Source organism: Plectropomus leopardus, chromosome 11 (genome assembly GCF_026936395.1).
Source record: "Plectropomus leopardus strain MGB_pleo_1.0 chromosome 11, ASM2693639v1, whole genome shotgun sequence".
Lineage (NCBI taxonomy): Eukaryota > Metazoa > Chordata > Actinopteri > Perciformes > Serranidae > Plectropomus > Plectropomus leopardus.
Window position 1 is genome coordinate 18,672,808 of NC_142186.1, and position 20,383 is coordinate 18,693,190.

A 20,383-nucleotide genomic window follows, 5' to 3' on the forward strand; every position below is an offset into this window, starting at 1 on the left:
GTTTGTTTAGCCAGAACTGTTGTACACTTGAATATTCAGGGGCACACTGAGATAACAAACACAGAGTCACCTCAAACCTCTGCCAAGAACCCAAAGTGCCTCTGGAGAGCTGTGATGTGATGTGAACGTGATCCTGAGCTTTTGTCTCACTTGGATACATCTATGAAGTTTATGATCATAAAACAGGCTACTACAGGCATTTTTGGCTCTGCCAAAACTTAAAAAGATTTATTTAATTGAACTTGTCATTTTTAAGTTGCAACAACTTCACAACGTTAAATAAATACAACTAAATTTTAAGTAAATTTAACAATTAGATATAGAGTACACATACATTCAGATTAATAGCTATATTTACTTATATTTTTCAAGGCAATCCATTTTCTAGATTTTTTTCAACTTGTCATATTCCACTGTGAAGGTGGATTTTGATGATATTCATTACAAGGCGGAGATATAGATATATAGATATATAGATATAGAGTACACATAAATTCAGATTAATAGCTATATTTATTTATATTTTTCAAGGCAATCCATTTTCTAGATTTTTTTCAACTTGCCTGTCATATTCCACTGTGAAGGTGGATTTTGATGATTTTCATTACAAGGCGGATGCACCCCCCCCCCCACTGATAATCTCCAAGTCCAAGGAAAGATAACTCTGAAGGCATCTTCAGGGGTTATTTTTCCAAACTTTTATACACTCCTTCTACAGCCAAAAAATACATTACACACCTGTTTTTAAAAGCTAAGCGATACTGCGCTTATAGAAACTAAAAGTGATAGGAACCACATATAATGCAATCCTCTGTGTCCACAAATATGTTACAAAACCCCGTGTTTATACTGCTGCCTTCCTGGAACTCTCACCGCTGAAGTACATGACAGAGCTATCTGGATTAGTCTATGATGAAATTTCACCTTAATCTCTGTATTTGCCGGCGGATTTGGATTTGAGCGTTCTAATCTCAGTCAGGAAATGATTATTGGGAAAAGTTTAGATTTGACAGGTAAGCTAATTTTGTAAATGGGACCATGAGGTAAAAGCAGTGTGTGAAGCTCCATGCTGGACACGAAACCTCACCGGGCTGCATTTTCCATCAGCAATAAAGCTCTTCTTCCACTCCCACATCCTCCCACTGACTGACTGACACTACATTGAGGGAGAGACTGAAAAATCGAAACAACCACAATTTGCTGTTTGCTTTTGACTCAGACCTTGACTCTGCTGTGTGTATGATTCATTAGTTTTGTCTTGCCAAACCTCCCTGCAACTTTGATCTGCATGTGTGTGCACATGCTGAGTGTCTGCTAATGTCTATTTGCCATCTCAGAGTTCTCACAAACCATCTGTGCCCACAGGACAGCTGGGAAATAGTTGAGGGCTTGCGTGGAGGCTTCAGCAATGTTCTGGAGCCCCAAAAACAGGAGGGCTACATGCTCAAGAGGAGAAAGTGGCCCATGAAGGGTTGGCATAAGGTAAATGACCCCCTTTCCCTCACACTTGTCTGTCTCAGAGATCAGAGTGATCAACATCATGACGTGTTTCAGCTTAACGTCACTTCCATTACCTGGTCTTACCCTGTGCTTTCCAGGTCCCTTTCCTGAAAAATCTGCTGATGTTAGTCATTTGGGTTTTAAAATAATTGAATGAACTTATGCAGCAGAGTCACATGTGACCTTGTTTAATGACTGTTTACGCTCCGTCTGAAAGCTTTCACTGGGATGATACTAGCTAGATATCTTAGTGTTCCTCTCAGATGCATTAGCTGATGGCCTGTTGGTTAATAGAGCTATATACATTTAGTATTGACTCACAGTCAGAGCTTTTCAGGTCTTTGCGCTTTCAACGGAGCACCAGGAGTCAGATTTACAAAGAGAGTAGAGGAGAAGGATTGCAACAGAGTTGGGGTAAGAGTAATAAAGGCAGACAAGATGCAAGTCGGGAGCCTGGGATGACAAACATCTCACTGCAGAGACATTAACAAGATACATTAACAAGAGACAGACTCTGTCATGATCAGTGAGTCATAATAGTGGCTTCTGACTCACTGACAGGGATGTTGCATATCATCCCGGCTGCATCTCATTTACTCATTGTCCTCCCTTCTCCCTACAGAGATACTTCTTCCTGGACAAGGGCATCCTCAAGTATGGAAAGTGCAGTGCTGATGTGAGTACAGAAGCCTGCTGGCTGCATATTGCGTGGTTGTTTGTTTGTTTGTTACAGAAGAATACAAAGGACATTTTGGGTCTTGTGGCACTGCTGCTTGCTGTCTTTCCTAGAATATCTGTCTGTGCCCGTAGATACAAAAGGCCCTCATTCCCTCACAATCTCATTGTCATTGATAGGAATCACAAAGTGCTCTGCACCTGCCAATCTCACATAATTATATATCACCCATGCAGAGACTCAGCTTGACCAGGGTTGTGGGAGCCAGTGAAAGGATTATAAGGATAATAGTGCTTATAGAGCTGAACAGCATCAGATTGCATTTGTGGTAAAAAAAAACAGTACAAAATATTCCCAACAGTGTGTGTTGCCCTGCAGATTGAGAAGGGGAAACTGCATGGCTGCATTGACGTGGGTCTCTCTGTCATGGCCATTAAGAAAAAAGCCAAGTGCATCGATCTTGATGCTGAGGAAAACATCTATCACCTGAAGGTAAACCGCAAGGCTAATGAATATGAAGTGTTCCCTACAGATTTACAGGAAGTGATGTTAAACATGGATTATTCAGAATATTCCCTTCTGCCTTCCCTTCCTGGAACAGATGCTAACATTGAAATGTCTTTAAAATGACCTTGTGTTCTGTATGTGAGTGAGGGAGAATTACAGTACCTGTATGTGTGAGCTTTTTCACCTTCACGCCTTTTTCACCTTGTGCTGATTTCTGATTGTGGTATCTGCTTTGCAGATTAAGTCACAGGAGCTGTTTGACGAATGGGTTTCCAAGCTGCGTCACCATCGGCTCTATCGGCAAAATGAGATTGCCATGTACCCTGCCGAGAAGTCCTTCTACTATCCGCACTACCCCTCCCCCAACTCCCCTAGCATTGCAGAGAGTGCCTCTATCAGAAAGGTATACCTGTGCACCACAGCGCACTGTTATTGAAAACTATGTGGTCTGTTAAAAGTAGTAAATGCTTTCTGCTTTGCTTCTACTCATGCATATCATTATTTAATCTACAATAATTACTGAAGTCTGTCTATTATAGAAGGAAGGACGGAAGGAAGCAAAATTGTTATTGGACTGACCTTTGGGTGTGTTTGCTCTTGCAGTGCATGCCCATACGAAGGCAGTCCACAGTGCATTCTGCAGGAGCCTTTCCTTTTAACTGCAACAGCCAGGCCAAAGTAGCAGCCTGGCTCCAGTCATCTGACGACATGGACAAATGCTCCAAAGGTGAGACAGTGGAGTTGTCCCTCATTCTTTCTACACAGTCATTACCATACTGATGTCTCTGTACCAGTTTATGTGGCTTCCCTTCTGTCTTGGTTTGTAAGCAAAATTAAAACATGCTTAGAAGTTTTGGTTTATATTTGGTGAAATCTAGGTTTTCGATACAGAGATAATGCACACACTTTTATTAAGCTATAAGATACATTCTTGTACTGGTGGATAGATGGATACATTTCAAGTTGGATGATAAAAATTGTTGTAACTGGGTGATTGCTCAGCTACTGGGATTATTGTGTTCTTTCCTCATTTACGCTGTTTTTTGGATAGCCTTGCAACTATGCGATATGCATCTGACAACTTTCTTTCAAGTTTTTTTGTAACACTAACTTGACAGCAAAAGAAACTTACAAAAAATAAATGATAGATCAGTTATTATTTATATTATATAAAAACTGACCTTTTACATGTGGGTTTTACTATATTTCCTTTGTCTGTGAGGCTGATTGGGGGTATTCAACCCTGCTTAATTTTTGAATTTAATATTGATCTAACTTACTGTCAAATACAAATGACACATAAACACCAATTTTAATGAAATTTACCAACTGCTGTGAGATATATTCAGATACATTGATTTTTATGAAAAGAACACCTGTCCCATTGGGTAGCTGACATTTCCACTACACTGTATAAAAATGTAAATTTAGGGAGGTGTTTTTAGAGTTTGTATACTAGATGACTCAAGCAACAGGCATGTGACAGAAAAGCACTGACAGTTGGCTCCATAGGGGTGACTGAATTAGGAGAAATCAGATATTTTTTGTTAATGGCTCAAATTCCTTTGAATGTACAAATAATAACAAAAAATATATATTGGATATTTTTGTTATTTATTTATTGCTAAAGCTAAAATGGACATTGGCAAGCTAGTTCTGTCCACAACAGTCATTTTCACCACTTTGTTTACTGTGATGGAAAAGGCATGTGTTAATGAAAATGACAATGCCAGTGTTCTTTTACTGAAAATATTGTATCAGTACATTTATCTAAATATGTGACTTTCTAAAAGTTTCCAGACTAAAATGGGCCATAGTAAAAGAATGCCCTAATTTCTGTTTTTTAGAGACCTATGAACAAAATATCAATAAAATTAAACCCAAAGGGAGGTTTCTATTATTCAGTGTGCATGAAGCTTCTTGCTCTATTAAGAGCCTCTTAGTCACAGTCAAGTTGCTATTGGCAAGGAGATAGGCAGGAGCTCCAACCTTGGTGAGTTGAACTTTTTTATTTGTCCAATACTTCAGTTAACACCAATAACTGTGTCTGCCTGCTGTCTCATTTGCAAGTAAGAAAGGACTGGCAAGGTTTTGTTTATAAAGACAGGATGATGTTGACGATGAAAACTGTTTCATTTTTTGTTCATTAGGATTCTAATGATGTGCTCTGTCAGCATTTACTTTAGATGTTAAGTCAGAAGTTGCACTTTTCTAAACCAGGAAGCTTGGAAACAAAAATTCTTGAGCATACATTCATAAACAGAAGTTTAGCTCTTTGCCATTCCTTATTCAAATTCATATTCAGATACCTAAATATATCTGTTTATGCTTCCTGCAGTGAGCTTTCTGCTGGCTGTCTGTGGCACAAGTATGTGAGTCTCACATGATGCAAAAGCATCCCCATATTGAGGGAAATGTACATTTTAAAGCATTGCCATCTTAATGGAGTCTAAGTAAGCAAGTATACATTGTAACAGTAACTCTTTGAGCATACGTAGAGCCCAAGTCACCCTGGGAAATCTGGAGTTGCTGACTTGCTGACCTGCTTCTTAATCATCTTATCTGTGGATCTTTTTCTTTCTATCAACAGATTTGTCAGTGTGTGAGGCCTACCTGCTGGAGCTCAGCCACCTGCTTCAGAGTATGGAAGTCCTGCACCGTACCTACTCTGCTCCATCTATCCAGGCACTACAGGTCAGCACGTTATACGTAAGTAATTTCACTTTTGCAAGTAGGGCAGGTTTATTCATAAGAATTGCATTTCTGGGAAACTGTGTTGTAAATGAACCTAATCACATCCAAAATACTAGATGACTCGGAATCTTATGCAAAGTAACCTGTCTTGTTTTGTCTTTTATCATTTCTTTCTGCTCATATTTTTTGTTGCCCTTGAGCCATTTCCTACTAAATATAGAATACAACCTCACTGTCAGCCATGAAATCATTTCCTATAAAAAGCCTCTTAAATGTGCCATCAGTCTTACTTTGTGTTCAATAGGCATCTACATTTGACAGCCCCAAAAAGGAAAAAAGACTACCAAGGAAGTGGCGCAGTAAAAACTACAACAAAGATGTCAAAACAACTCTGCAGGTAGTGGCAATGAAGTGTGACTATATTTCATCTTTTTTAGTACGAGTCCCTTCAAGCTCTCCTCCTCCTGCTCTACTGTAGGTACCCAGCTGCATCTCTGCCGGCTCTATCCGCCTCCACGCCTCAAACCCCAACCTTTCCACCGCCGCACTTGCCAATGACAAGGCCGACACCGAATCCCTGGATTCCACTTTTGATGTGGCCAAGCTGCAGGAGGACTTCTGCCGTATTGCCAACAACTGTGAGTAAAATTTGTATACCTCTGCACAACAACATACACATTTTCGGGTTATCTGTCCATCTGTACATACCATTCTCATGAACAGGATATGAACAGGATTTTTTTTTTTCAAATTTGGCACAAATGTCCACTTGGACTCAAGGGTAAACTGATTGGACTTTAGTATTATATCAAAGTCACTGTAACCTTGCGTCCATTTTATTCTTATGAACACAATATCTAAAGAACACTGTAAAGAAATTTCTTTAAATTTGGCACAAACATTCACTTGGACTCAGCTATGAACTGATGAAACTGTGGTGATGGTTCAGATCTTCGGTGCTGCCAGAGGGAAGATGTGTGTGAAGCATCTATGTTTTTACAGGCATGGATTTAAATTGTAAGTACAACTTCAGTAGTTCACAGAGGCATACAAATGTGAGCTGCTAATTCTAGTTAAATAATACTTTAGATTTTGATAAAGATGTCCAATTGATTCCGGATTTTAAAGATACTTACAAGCAAAGAAAAACTCAACAAGTGCACATGAATCTGTTTGCCTGCTGTCTTATTTGCATGTAAGGCACAGGACTGGCATGGTGTTGTTGTTTTAACAAATGGATGTGACAATAGTGCAACCATGGTAGCTGTTAATTACTGATAAACAGTTTGTCTCAGTTTACATTCATTAGGATTTTGATGAGGTACCCAGTCAGCATGTTCTCTAGCTGTTGCTTAGTGAGAAGTTTATAATTCCTAAACCACAAAGCTTTGCAAATAGGGGCTTTAATTAGTTTTCCGCCACTCCTTATTTAAATGTTCAGATACCTGGTACTTTACATGACATAATGAGAATGATTTATGTTTTACATAATGCCATCACTTTTTCTGTCAAATTGGTTTAAAGTTTCCACAGGGAACAGCTGTCGATTCTGCTGACATTTCAGTTGTCTCTTTTGTGTACATTCAAAATAATAAGCTAAGGATGTGCGTTGGGGTTAATGTAATACAGTGATGTATTAACACTGTCAGCGCTTTTCAATTATGTTGCTTCCCCTGAGCACCTATTGAGAAGTGCGTGGTAAAATGAACATCGTAAAACAAAGATTGTGGCTTGCTTCGCAAAAGGAGATAATCAAAATTCCCATTTGTTCCATTTTATTAGAAGCGTGATGTGTTACAGACTGTTGCTAGATCTACCGTGACCGGTTTTGCATAGCTCTGAAATAACTGCAAATTGCTTTGCAGATGAAGCTTCCCTCTTTCCCTTTTGTTGCTACAGTGCATGCGACTATGAAGACAGCCCTGAGTTCACTAACATCTGAGAGAGAGAGATTGAAACAATGTGCGGACCACGAAGCAATTCCCCCTACCTCACCGCAGGTTGTCGGTTTGAAGAACGCACTGTCAACGGTACGTGAAATAACACAGACAAACGCAGTCGATAGAAATAAGTTAGGTATTCCACTTTCTTTTTGACTTCTACACTCCCCTCAGAAGCCACGTCCTCCCACACCATTTGTCAAGCGTGACACATTGTCGAGCCTCTTAGAGGGATTACTAGCTGCTGGTGTGATGTCTGCCTACCTGAACATGACCGTGTTCAACAGTCAGGTTTCCTGTGGCTGCTGCCTCCCACCCAGAGGCTCAGTCTATTTTCTGTTTCATACACTCATTGTCATGCTGACTTCTTTAACCACATTAGATCTTCTGTGCTCCCTACACCAACGCATTTCTTTGACTTTAAATATCCTGATCGGTCTTAGCTTCTACATACTTTACCTCACATACAGTCAGAAATGGGTGAGTAATATAGTTTGGACTCCTGTGGATTCCTGCCTGATGTCTGCAGTGATGACACATACACGTCTCTAAAATAAAGGTAAATCACATGTCTAAAGGGATAGTTCAGATTTTGTGAAGTGGGGTTGTATGAAGTACTTATTCACTGCCAGTATATTACATACGGTAGATAGTCAGTCGGCACGCCCCCAGTTGGGAGAAGCAAGCAGAATTCCGACACAGAAGCTAAGCAATGTTCTGCTGTGAAGGAGTCAGCTACCAAACATATTTTAGCCACCTAAAAAAAACAATATCAGTTTAACTGTACAGTATGTTGAGAGTATTTTCAGCACTTTACCTCTTTATCAAACAGCCCGTTCTGACAGGGAAGCTGCTAATGGCTTTAATTCTACATCTATGCTCTGATCAAAGCTGACAGACTCCATTGAGAAAAACAGAAATTTTAACGTGCTGAATACAGGAACCTCTGATCTACCACTAGTTAAATTAGTGGTTAGTTTGTGTTATTGTGTAACTTTGATTAATCTGAACAAACCCTTTTAGACGCCAAAGTCACACAACGCAAACAAAGAAATCAATCAAGGCAGCGGAGGACCAGCAGCTCCTGTGTTCAGTGATGTTAAATTATTATTAATGGAGTCTGGCTTGGAAAAGAGTAGTCTACCAGCTTTATTTTTCAATTGGAAATCATTGTCAGAAATTAAGGTAAAGCAGTAAAAATACTTTCAATATAGCATACACCGAAAATGATTCGCTGGGATGTTTTTTTAATAGATGGCTAAAATATGTTTTGTTGTAGACCATCTACAGCAGTAGAGTACAGACTGTGTATGAATAAGTAATCTATACAATCCCACTTCCAAAAATCTGATGTATCTCTTAAAAGCTTGATTATGTAAAATCATTCAGTGTTGATGAGCAGTTTAATTCAGGAATTCATTTCAGCTTTCAGTATTCAAGGTATTGCTGCTTGGATGTGTGCTTTAAACAATGTTTACACTGGTTATTTTTCCAGGCTTTAGCCCAGAACTCTGAGCTGAGAGAGCGCCTGTGCAAGATTCATGCCGAGTCCCACATCGTAGAGCCCACACTAATAAATCTCATTGCCCCTGTGCAGGTGGGTGTGGGAATGCAGTGACTCTACTCCCTTTCCCCCCACCATCACGATGATTATTATTATCTCCTCGTCTTTATTTTCATCCCACGCAGTCCTGAATTTGCCACAGAATGAATGAGCTGTCCTTTCCCAACTCATCCAGATTCAACAAATGTTGCTCTCCTCCTCACCCCCTCTCCCACTGTCTTTTATAAAGTCAGTGACTATGAAAACATCTTTTTCGCTACAAAGTTTTCAGGGAACAAGACCTTCTCAAATAAGTCAAATATCCAATATTTGATATGAGAAAGTGCTTCCTCTCAGTCTCATGTCTCGCAGTATCGCACTGCTCAGGGGACGACTCTGTTACCTGTCACATTATTATCTTCCTAAAGGAAGCTCTTTGCTCTCTTAATCAGATTTGCTGACCAGAGAGTGTGAGCTGATCTAATTAATCGTGTCCCTGGAAATTTGTTTAAACACACAGTGCAAAACTAATGTGCCTCCTCTGAGATTTTCTGCAGGCTAATTAATCAGCCCTAGCAATAACAAAGGATGGAGAGGGGGCACACTTCCATGTGTGGTTTTGTGAAAAATATTTCTTACTTCTTATAATAAGTTTAATGTTTTGGATTGTCTACAGATGAATTATATTAATGTTGTGAGTCCATTTTGAATGTGCATGTTGTTTGTCTTCACTCACTTAATACAGTAATGTATTGCGTGATACAGTCACTTGAAATAGGTTTGACTGATACAAGATATTTTCAATATTTTGTAAAATTGATGAGCCTTTTCTACAAGTTTAATTTTTGAAATGTTCAAATTTTTAGAAGTTCATCATATTGCCATTTTACGGCTGTGAAACAGAAACAAAAAAATGGCACACATGAACAAGTTGCATTGTAGTGAAAAGAAAAAGACTGTGTACAAGAGGTATAACAATACATAGATCTGGATTTATATTTAGATTCAATGATCTATTGATGCAAAGTGAAAACATCAATACATAACGTCATCTTTAAGATACGCCTTTATTGTGAAATTCTCATGATACATCTATGTCACTATTTCCGTTCACCTCCCTCCTAAACATTCCAACAGTGTTAGCAAGCAGCCAAAAAAACAACAATGAGGATATTTACTGATATTGTTTCATATTGATTAGGGCTGCAAATAACAATTATTTTCAATCTGCTGATTGTTCTCGTGATTACTCATATTTACTCTATTAATTGCCAAAAATATATGAAAAAATGCTCGTCACATTTTTCCATAGCCCAAAGAGACACCTTCAGTTTGCTTCTTTTGTCAAACCAACAGTCAAAAACCCCAAAGACTCTTCATTGACTGTCATAAATTACAAAAAAAAGCAGAAATTTCTCAAAATTTTAAAAAGTTGGAACCAGAGAATGTTTAATAGTCCTGCTCAAAAAATACTGAAATGATAAACTGATTATCAAAAATGATTGCCAATTAATATTACTTTTTTTAACTAATCAAATAATCTACTAATCCCTGAAGCTCTTATATCGTTCACAGGCCCCTGAACTAAATTAAATCAAAATTGCAGCAAATATTATATTGTTGTTCAAAAGAATCAATTTATCGTATTGTGATGAAACTTGTGATAGAAACCTCTTCCATGCACTTTGTCTATACATATCAATAAGCTTTCATGAAACTGAATCGTATTTCATAATGCAGTGAATGAATACTGTGCACTCCTCTAACGCTTATACTGTGATATAACCTGTCATAGGTGACTGTCTTTCAGTGTCTTATGTAACAGATTTTTATGTGTTGTGATACTCTCATCATCCACACATTGTGACAGTATTCTGAATTCCCCTGTGATTGCTGCCCCTCCTGGCTGTGATGATGTTGCCCTTTTCTTGTTCTTAATTATAGCTGTGAACACTGTGTCTCCTAGAAACAGGATTCTGTTGATGAATCCCATCCCCTTGTACACCAAGTATCCAATGAGAGCAGAGCTTCAATCACAGAGTCGTTGTCTGAGTTCTTCGATGCGCAGGAAGTTTTACTGTCTGCTAGTTCCTCTGAAAATGAGGTGAGTGCAAGAGTTACAGTAAACTGTCACCATAAGCACATATACTGGTGTGTCCATACCTCAGAATCAGCTAGTGGCATAAACTGATATTTAGGGCTGCATAATGGATTTAGAATTATTGTTAATGTAATGCAGTTCGTCTTGTTTCCTGCAGCTATTGTTTGATGATAAGATCTGCATGGTAAAATGGAGAGAAACTAAAACAGAATGACCACCAGAGGTTCTTAAATGATGTATTATCGCCAGACACTTCATCTGTCGTGTCTGCAAAATTTGTTAAACCTTTAAGCTAATTATGACACTGTTCTGTTGCAAAGAGAAAAAACACCTTTTAACTAAACACTGCCTTAAAGCTATTTATGATTGGTGTCAGAAAACAAGTCTGCCCTCACTTCAGTCTCCTCTAGTGTTCATGAAGCATGCCTGACCAGTTAGCAGCTGGAGCAGAAGCAATGTGAAAATGGAAGTTAATTTCTTTAATCTAAAAATACAGCAAGTCGAGGTGCAAATTAATCACCAGGTCCTGTGGGACCATTCATCTCTAATGCAGTAGATCTTATGCTGACGTGACAGGATGTTGAAAGAGACCTGCTCGGTCCCCTTCTGCAGGTGGTATTAAAAATTTATCTCTGAGCTAAAGTTTGGAATTTTTTTTTTTAGATATCAGAGGATGACTCATACATTAGTGACATTAGTGACAACATCTCCATGGACAACTTCAGCAACGAGACGGAAAGTGACAGGCCAAATTCAGGTAATCTGTCGGACAAAGAACTAGTAGGACGCTACATTCATTAAAGTGTATAAACAATACTGACTTCTGTGTAATCCCAGCTGGTCACAAACATCTTTAGCTATTGAGGTTTCGTTGAATTTAGGTTGTGTTGTTGGATGACTAAAATTCAGTGTCAGGACAACATCAAATGCTAGCATCAATTCGACGTAGAATACCGTTGACAGATGACGTTGATATTTTGTTGCAGTTGTGTAAAGTAAAAAAAAAACATCATCTTCCAAATGTCTCATGCCAACATTATCTTGACGTAGAATAACATTTAGCTGTAAGGTATAGAAAACAAATGTCCCAATGTCTGCAAAACATCATAATGTCGACATACTTACAACATGAAATTATATAGACATTTATGATATTGTCAGCCCAAATTCAATTCCAACCACAGACGGTTTATAAAGATGGATGATGCGTCTCCACTTACTCTCACTTTCAAAAAATGAAGCTTTAATATCCCAGATAAAGCTGCTGCCATCTTGCCCTTGCGACGTCATTTGGAGCCAGACTCTGCACAATAGCGATCTCCTCGGTATCAAGTTTTCCATCCACGCACCCTTCCGACCAGTCTTGAGCAGTGCCATTGAAGGCAAGCACACCGATCGGCACACACAGCTATGACGTGAAATTGCCCTTTTTTTGCAATATCATCAAATAACTAATTTAAACCAAACTTATCAAAAATCAAACATTTGAACATACATCAAGGTGATGAGAACTACCTTAAATGACAGAAAGCATCTTTGAGAAAAAATGTTTTGAAGTGAACTCTGATCTTTTAGTTTGAAGGGGTTTATGACCTATGCTGCAGCCAGTCACTAGTGGCAATTGAGATGTTTTGACTTTACTTTTTGGAAGTTGTAATGTAGTCCATCAGTATACAATATATGATTCCAACTGGAAATCTGTCTAACGTGATAGTTCAACATTTTTGTGACGTCAACTTAATGCCGACTGCTTGCTGGGATTATATGGATTTAATTATGCAATTTTTTTACACAGTCTTTATTCAATAACTCAATTAACATATTTGCTGATTGCATTCACCACACAAAGAGCCATCAGTGTCTTGACCTCTTACACCATCTGTTCCCAGGCTCTGCAGAGGAAGGCACTGTCCTTTATCAGCGCAGATCCTGCCTGCCCTCACCCAGCCCCAACAACAGCACCATCAGCCTGTGGAACATCCTCAGAAACAACATTGGCAAAGACCTATCCAAAGTGGCGATGCCTGTACAACTTAATGAGCCACTCAACACCCTACAGAGACTGTGTGAGGAGCTGGAGTACAGCGAGCTGCTAGACAGGGCTGCTATCACACAGGACCCTTTTGAACGTATGGTGAGATGGATGGCAAATTCACTGTTTGTTCTTTGAGTGTGTGGGCAGAGTCCTTTTTGCTCGGATCACATGTTCACTTTAAACACCTGATGGGCCTCCTTCAGCACAAGCAGTTGTCCTTGTTGAAGGTAGTGTGTGTTTTTTTGGCAGAAGCAAGTTGGAAGGAGTGTTAATGCTGGTTGTGCATGTGATGGTTCCATGTAAATTGAGAAAAGGCTATATTAGGAGTTGCCTTAAAAAATATTGTATTGGTTTCTTACTTTATTAAGAGAATAGTTGTGACATTTTGGGAAATTTGATTTGTACTTACGTCTCTGCTTGGTCAGGTTCCTTGTTATCTGTGTATCTTGTGTTAAAACACAAATCAATATGGTTTGCTTTCACAATATACTACAAAAGTTTAAATCAGTTTTAAAGTATTGAGAAAATAGCACTCTTCGTCAATATCATTGCTCCGCGAATAATCACTGAAATTGTTTGGTGTGGAACTGGATGCTGTGCTTGCTCATTTGTGGTGTGGGACAGTTGTACTTGTCTGCTTGCGTTTATTGTTTTTATTTATTGGCCAAAACTAATTAACATGTTATATCTTGTTTCTTTAATCCATACAAAATAATGATTTTTTTTAGATTGGACAGAATTAGGCTAACTTCCCCCCCTTGTTTTCAGTCTTTATGCTATGCTAAGCTAATTGCTTGCTGGCTCTAGCTGCAAATTTAGCACAAAGGCTTGAGACTGATATCTCTCCTTCAGTCTTTTTTAATTGGCATATCTGTCAAACTCTTCTTAAACTGCAATGTCAGAAGCTAGAACAGTCCATCATTACAAGAAAAGCGCATTACAAGCCTAACTTGACAATCACAGAAGGCTGAGCCAGGTTAGAATGACCATCAAGCATTTGTGGAAATATTTGCTGGAGCCAGGAATTACCCATCAGTTGTTGCTGGCTCTTATTCCTGTAGACTGGGACCCCAGCTGCCCGCTGGCAGAGGTATTTTCCATGTACAGACCCCGCTTATTACACTTCATGTGGGAGAAACCTTAATCTTTGGAGATTTCCAGCAGGAAGACAGCACAAATTTGCATCTTTTTATAATTTTCACTTTCACTTCCATTGTCTGACTTTGGAGTACTGAAGTTATTTGGTTAAATTTTGTTCGCTTTTGTGTGGGAGGTATACAGATACAGCCTGTGGAGTCAGCTAGTTGTAAAGGACAAAAGTGCCGTTTATAGTATGTAGATGTGAAATGAATAGCAGTCGAAGCTTCAATCTGTGGCCTCTCGTTTGGATGTGGAAGTAATTATCAGTGCTCTCTTGGCTCGGTTGAACCAGTGAAGGAGTTTTCAAGCAGTTACGCTGCTCATTAAAATAAAAATGGAGATGAATTAAGCATTAATATGTGGTACTTTAAAATGATGACAGAGCTCAGTCAGCTCAATGTTTTGGTGACCTCTTTTTTTTTAAATCTAGAAAGGGACAGTTCACCCCAAGATCAAAATTGTGTTGTTTTTTTTAGATTGTTTTAGTGTGAGTGGTTGAGTGTTTGAGATTTTGGCAGTACAGATGTCTGCCTTCTACTGAATATAATGAAAGTAGTTGGCACTCCTATTGCAGTGCTCAAAGTGTGAATAAAATACATTTGAAAAACTAAAAAAACAGTGTCTGTCTCAAGAAATCATGACCCAGCTACTCAAGGTAATCCACAGACGTTATGAGCAGTTTCACGGAGGAACTATTCTCTTTCTACCGAATTACAGTAGTCACCTGTATCAACGCACAGAAGGAAATGTGCAACTTCTCATGGTCGACAATAACAAAGAGCAACAACATTCTAACTAATGAAATGCTGCTATCTCACCCGAGCTAGCTAATGTTACAGCTCAGCCAAACAGGATGCAATTAGTGTTTACATCTTGTGCTGTCACATGCCTCTTGTCCATGAGTCAATTCAAGCTTCTTTCTTTGTGGTCATACATTTGGCAAGTGTAGTTCTGTTGAAAGAAAATAGTTCCTGCATGACACTGCTCAAAACAAGGTCCGTGGATTATGAGTGATATCTCTAACACTCAACTCACACTTAAACTTTCTAGATTGATAAATAGCTCTACAAGTAAGAGGACAAATATTTATTTTTAAATCTAGGCTAAACTGTTCCTTAAAGGTTTTCACAAGGTAAATTTAGCTTTGTGCTCTGCCTCAGTTGACAGACTCATTATTCTGTGATTTAAAAAAAGCACCACCAACTGTTTAGTATCTCTTTTTGCAGGTATACATAGCTACATTTGTTGTGTCAGGCTATGCATCCAGCCACTACAGAACTGGAGGAAAGCCTTTCAACCCTGTCCTGGGAGAGACATATGAATGTGATCGGCCAGATAAAGGTTTTCGATTTGTTGCGGAGCAGGTATGCATTAATCCCACTTTCTGTGCTATTAACAGTCCCTGTATTCTAATAACAATTCACAAAAAGCATTCACTGAATCACCTTACTTACTTAGCTGTTTTACATTATCAGGTCAGCCATCACCCACCAATCTCAGCTTGCCACACGGAGTCTAAAAACTTTGTCTTCTGGCAAGGTAGTTGAATATAAAAATTAGTATGGTCCATTTACAGTGTGTGTGAAGATTACAGTCGTGGCTGGTCATCCAAGATGAATGTTAATGTGCACAATTCCTTTCTTTATGATTGTTTTTGTAGATGTGAGGTGTAAGAATAAGTTCTGGGGAAAGTCAATGGAGATTGTTCCTGTTGGTACAACTCATGTAACTCTGCCAGGGTGAGTCTCTTCTTCATCATGACAGAGACACATATACACAGAATGCAAACCAATGTCTGCATCAATTAAGAAGCAATTTCAACAAGTGTCAAGTTAAATGAAACATTGTTTTTAATCCCCTATTTTCAAGATTTGGAGACCACTATGAGTGGAACAAAGTGACGTCCTGCATCCACAACATTCTCAGTGGGCAGCGCTGGATCGAGCATTATGGGGAGATCTCCATTAGAAACTCCAGCAGTGATATTTGTCAGTGCAAGATCACTTTTATTAAGGTGAGGCAAACTGAAAAAGCTTGAATTTAACAGCTGTGTGCAGGGCTGCACCCACCCTTATGATCCCTATTACCACAAACACCAACTTTTTCTGAAGCAACATTCTCTCTTTAAGGATACAGGGCATTATAAAGAAAGGTGGGGCCCTTCACACATTGATTACTTTGCCAGCAGAAAGTGCTATGCAGTTACATAAGACTCCCATTAAGATTTTTCATGACAAATAAATTCTGTATTATGTTAAAATTATGATCAAGGCTACATTATGCTTCTCTGCAAAAGGCTGCAAGGCAAGGTGTGTTTAGTTTTGCATCTTTCAAACAGAAAGGTTATTGAAGACTAAAAGGATCTCCTGGACACCACTTCTTGTCAAATATATCCAACACCATAAAGAATAGTGATACATAAACCACAATATTTAAATATAATCCAGGTTCCTCATACTGTTACGCTCTTTCTTTTCTCCCTCTCTCATTCGCCATATGTTTTTGTCGGTAGATATCCCTCTGTGAATCCCAGGGTTGGATCAAAATAACCTCTGAACAGTATTTATATACATAAATCACCCCCAGGCAAAGTAAATGTTATAGTTCCTTCATGAGGCCATAAACCTTCAACACTGATGGTGCTCCTCACCTACATGCCACCAATAACCCCTCATGATTCCAGTGTTTGAAGCCTTTATACTGAGAAGAAAAGGTTAATTACATTATTGTGTGCCCATTTGAAAGACCTCCTGAAGCTGTGCAGGGTAGCAAGTCCAGACATGTCAGAACTCATTATGCACCCTCATCTCCCATTAAATACACAAGCCCAGCAACACATGCCGGGGCTAGGGATTGGTTTATGCAACAGCTGCATCTGCTGACTGCAAGAGGACATAATTATAATCACTGCAATGTCCATTAACATTCAGTTATTATACTGTAATACTGTGTTTCACTATCAATTCTTTTCACAGGCCAAATACTGGAATTCAAGTGTGAATGAGGTGGAGGGAACAATCACAGATAACAAAGGGAAGGTTGTCCACAGACTCTTTGGAAAGTGGCAGGAAGCAGTTTTCTGTGGAGACCCGCCCTCAGCCACATGCATCTGGAGAGCAAGTAGGACAAGTCTTGAGAATACATCGAACACCTTTTTACAATGCATATCTCCTTATGACAGTATCAGATGCAGCACATGTTATTTGTCTGCAATGTAGATGCAATGCCAGTAGACCATGAGCAATACTTTGGTTTCACCAAGTTTGCTATTGAACTGAACGAGCTGGACCATTCCCTGAAACCACTGCTGCCACCCACAGACACCAGACTACGTGTGGACCAGAGGTAATAGAAAAAAAGTATTTTCATGCACTTAAAAGAACAGTGTCTAATATTCATGGACATTCAGTGGCATCAAGTGGTGAGAATTGCACTTTTCAAACAGTTGAAACTTTTCACAGTTAGAATTCCTTTGGTGTTCATTGTTCCTATGGTTAAGGTTTTTACCAAGAGCCGATTTATCTGCAGAGGCCTCTTCCTCTCCAGAACAAACAGACTAGGTGATTTAAAATGTAATAAACACTGAATGACGCAGGTTCACATTAAAATATCTTGTGTTTTTCCAACACTTAAATTGGGCACAGCTGCTCACTACAGTGGCTGATGTGAAAATGCAAAAACCTAGAGCTAGTATTTGATTTGTCCATTCTGGGCTACTGTAAAACACGATGATGAACATGGTGATCCCTGTGGACGAGGACTCGCTCCCAATGTAGATAGAAATGGCTCATTCTAAGGTAACTAAAAAGACTTTTTTCCAGGGGTTATACAATGAAGACAAAATACTAATTAGGCTACATTTTTTTCCATTTTGCCCATATTTCCCCCTAAATCCTACATACTGGACCTTTAAGTAATATGAATAATGATGATGCTATGCCAAGAAGAAAGACAATTATTTATATGGAGTAATAGATTTTGAGCAGAAATGGTAGAAAATGCACACATCCATAAGAAATTGAGAAAGGTGCTGAACCCACACAAAGTACAAGCAAAAAAACAGAGAAAAGTCTGCACACTTCAGCTCCCCTTGCAGCTTTTATTGAGCTACTCATAAGTGACGTTTCAAGCTACATGCTCTTCTTCAGACTTCTCTACAGACTTGTAGCTGTTTTTATGCAGGTAATACAGTTTGAGAAACCTGGTGAACACTGTTAGATTTCTGCCAGAGAATCAGCATAGATATCTGAAATAAATCAACATAGAACTATGTCACTGAATATGTGAGCATCTGTTATCACCTGACATCTTGTGTGTCAATCATATTCTCTTAACACATTGTTTTAAAAAATGCTCACCCAACACTGTGATCAAAAAAGCACAAAAATAGCCACATCGATATTCATGCTGAGAACAGTAAGTAACTGCAGAGGCTTTCAGATCCATCAAACTAATTTTAGCTCACATTTTAAAATGTTTAATAGTCTGCAAAGTAAACACTGCTGCCACAAGGCGCCACAGTAAGAAGAAGCACTTTGCCATCAAAGAACAAAATGACAGTGTCATTCTAGTCTAGTCCTTTGATATCCTGAGTTTTTTATTTTCCTGTTTATGCATAAGAGGCAGTCTTACTGTATTAGTGAAGATTACATCTGAATTTTACAGATGAATGTTTGTGTAATGAATGTGCCTGTCTCACTGGTAGACTGCTGGAGGAGGGGAACTTGGAGGCTGCAGAGGAGCAGAAGCAAAGGATTGAGCAGCTGCAGAGAGACAGACGGAGAGTCCTGGAGGACAACAATGTAACACATCAGCCTAAATTCTTCAGGTAGCCTTAATATCCAGATTTATTAGTTTTCATTTGTAAGAAAGTGTGCACGCTCTCTTAATAGCATTGCATGCAGCTTGTCCCTTTAACAGCAGCCTGTGCTGATTTCTCAGTCTTTCATATCATTCATCACTGCTTGTCTTCTGCCTTCACAGGAAGTCAAAGGATGACACCTGGGTGAGCAACAACACATACTGGGAGCTGAGAAAAGACCCTGGCTTCTCACAAATTGATTTTCCTACACTGTGGTGACCCCTGAACTGCAGATCGAACACATTTCGTTCTGTACAGCCTCTACTGTGATCCAGGCTGGTTCTGGTGGTGTCTGTATCCCCAGTCTTACTAATCCACATTCAGTACTGGCCGTCTTTATTGCAGTTCATCAAAGTTATTGCCTTAATAGCAAGTGCTTATGTACGTTGTGTAAAAAATGTTTATGCAAACATATTATGAGAATGTTGATACATTTAGGCAAATTTTGCCCATATTTTCACCTGATATGATACACTGTACCACTTAAAACTGAGAAACAGAAAACTACTTGGTGTAAAGGATGACAGATCCTTTTCATAACCGGTCTACACTAGTTTCAAATGTGATGAACAACTTGTCACTTTAGCTGCCGTCTCATCATGGACATTCTCTACCTCTGAGATAAACTAGCCTTGATACGCCATTGATGAAGTGTACACATCTAATATTTATTCTTCACCTGCCTGATGCCTTACTTGTTGTAATCATATTGATTAATTTATTTTTGTTGCATCTCTGAGGTCTTTTTCTTTTTAAGTTTTGTAAGGACGTAACAAGAACTGTTCAAATGATCTTTAAATCCATACTCAACTGTTTTCTTTTATGCCTCATTACAGTAAATACTGCTTTTTGCTATGACTGTGTGAATGACTGTGCAACTCTGGGCAGCAGTAGCAACCACTTTTCACTGTATCCATTGCACCATTGTCTACCTGGACCCAGGACTTTGAGACCAAAAATGTCCAAAACTGTGCTCCATGAGCTCAAATAAAATCCCTCATGCTTTCTTTCTGTGGAGTTGTTTGTTACTGTTTGTTCCAAACACTGAAAACTGTGAACCAGACCCTTATCATAATTTCTCCTTAACTGAGATGCTGACTTATCTGACTGACAACTCTGTGGTAAATATTGCTTAATAAATGTGCCAACAGGAAAAGAGAAAACTAGCTCATCATTTTCAAACTGCACATGCCTGCAGAGGAGGAAGTTAAAGCAGCTACATTATTCCTCTCAGCACCATCATACTGAATACCCTATAAAAGTTATGTCAGCTCTGATACCTTGGGAGGCCATGAAAGGTTTTTGGTTAAAAACCCTAGCTACAGTGTGCATTGGAGCATTATCATCTTGAAAGAGCCCTTGCTATTGACAATGGTGAAGGATTTC

General features: G+C 39.0%; 1 protein-coding gene across 8 annotated transcripts in view; it reads left to right on the forward strand.

The window, feature by feature from the left end:
- Positions 1-20,004, forward strand: part of osbpl3b (oxysterol binding protein-like 3b) — a 36,920-nt gene extending 16,916 nt beyond the window's left edge. For 2 of the 8 annotated variants that reach the window (XM_088084173.1, XM_042489205.2), the window contains exons 3-23: positions 1,366-1,482; positions 2,123-2,176; positions 2,555-2,668; positions 2,922-3,086; positions 3,287-3,410; positions 5,274-5,392; positions 5,682-5,774; positions 5,856-6,015; positions 7,277-7,407; positions 8,813-8,914; positions 10,827-10,964; positions 11,625-11,718; positions 12,851-13,095; positions 15,363-15,500; positions 15,612-15,675; positions 15,797-15,875; positions 16,006-16,150; positions 17,112-17,256; positions 17,355-17,481; positions 18,842-18,964; positions 19,120-20,004. In XM_088084173.1, the coding sequence (XP_087940299.1) occupies positions 1,366-1,482; positions 2,123-2,176; positions 2,555-2,668; positions 2,922-3,086; positions 3,287-3,410; positions 5,274-5,392; positions 5,682-5,774; positions 5,856-6,015; positions 7,277-7,407; positions 8,813-8,914; positions 10,827-10,964; positions 11,625-11,718; positions 12,851-13,095; positions 15,363-15,500; positions 15,612-15,675; positions 15,797-15,875; positions 16,006-16,150; positions 17,112-17,256; positions 17,355-17,481; positions 18,842-18,964; positions 19,120-19,216 (2,574 nt within the window). In that variant the 3' untranslated portion in view covers positions 19,217-20,004. The remainder of the gene's footprint in view (positions 1-1,365; positions 1,483-2,122; positions 2,177-2,554; positions 2,669-2,921; positions 3,087-3,286; positions 3,411-5,273; positions 5,393-5,681; positions 5,775-5,855; positions 6,016-7,276; positions 7,408-8,812; positions 8,915-10,826; positions 10,965-11,624; positions 11,719-12,850; positions 13,096-15,362; positions 15,501-15,611; positions 15,676-15,796; positions 15,876-16,005; positions 16,151-17,111; positions 17,257-17,354; positions 17,482-18,841; positions 18,965-19,119) is intronic. The other 6 variants (XM_042489206.2, XM_088084174.1, XM_088084176.1 and 3 more) reach the window with 6 other exon arrangements.
- The last annotated feature ends 379 nt before the right edge of the window (positions 20,005-20,383 follow it).